The sequence below is a fragment of the Gavialis gangeticus genome, unplaced genomic scaffold (genome assembly GCF_001723915.1).
Source record: "Gavialis gangeticus isolate Ggan-Ray unplaced genomic scaffold, GavGan_comp1, whole genome shotgun sequence".
Classification (NCBI taxonomy): domain Eukaryota; kingdom Metazoa; phylum Chordata; order Crocodylia; family Gavialidae; genus Gavialis; species Gavialis gangeticus.
The window spans coordinates 87693297-87694040 of record NW_017729024.1 but is presented as its reverse complement, the minus strand read 5'-3'; the positions used below and the strand labels follow the sequence as shown (position 1 = coordinate 87694040).

The 744-nt window shown below is 68.0% G+C and overlaps 1 protein-coding gene across 1 annotated transcript in view; it reads left to right on the top strand.

Annotated features, from left to right (window-relative positions):
• Positions 1-446: 446 nt before the first annotated feature.
• HABP4 (hyaluronan binding protein 4) overlaps positions 447-744 on the top strand; it is a 30845-nt gene continuing 30547 nt past the window's right edge. The window contains exon 1 of the mRNA XM_019518222.1: positions 447-735. Coding sequence (XP_019373767.1) covers positions 568-735 — 168 coding nt within the window. The 5' untranslated portion in view covers positions 447-567. The remainder of the gene's footprint in view (positions 736-744) is intronic.

The following is a 744-nucleotide window of genomic DNA, read 5'->3' as shown; positions in this document are numbered from 1 at the left end:
GTGCACGTGCACACACACGTGCAACTAAAGGTGTGCGCCTGCCCACGCATGCGCGCTTGGGTAGCGTGGGGGGAGGGAACGCGCGCGCGGGACATTGGCACTACACCGCCCCGTCCCGCGACCAATCCCAGCGCTCGCTCCGCCCCGGCGCTTATGAATATTCAATAAACCTCTTGCATATTTCACCCAAGGGCCGGGCCGAGAGTGGAGGAGAAACTTTCAATGTACCTCTCGCTCGGCGTCATCACCGCTCAGCCTGACGACACAGAGGCTGCGCTTCAATTGGCCGGCGGCTGGCGAGCGAAGAGGCTGCAACTAGTCCTCCCATTGACCGGCCGAGGCCTCCCGGGGGGCGGGAACTAAGTCCGTGATTGGACGCCGCCTCTCCCTGTCGCTTGCGATTGGCTGAGTGGGGCGGGGCTTCCGGCCTCTATTGGCCGCGGCGGGGATTGGCCGGCGGGGTAGTGGAGCGGCCATGGCGTGGGGGTGGTGGCGGCAGGCGCTCTGTTGAGGGAGGCAAGCCGGGCCCGGCGCGGAGTGGAGCGGAGCCCGTTCCCTCCCTTGGCCATGACGAAGGGGGCCGTGGGCAGCCCCGGCGCCGCCGCCGCCATGCAGGACAGCTTCGGCTGTGCCGTGGCCAACCGTTTCTACCAGCTGCTGGACGACGAGTCCGACCCCTTCGACATCCTGCGCGAGGCCGAGCGCCGCCAGCAGCAGCGCAAGAAGCGCGACGAGGCCGCTGCG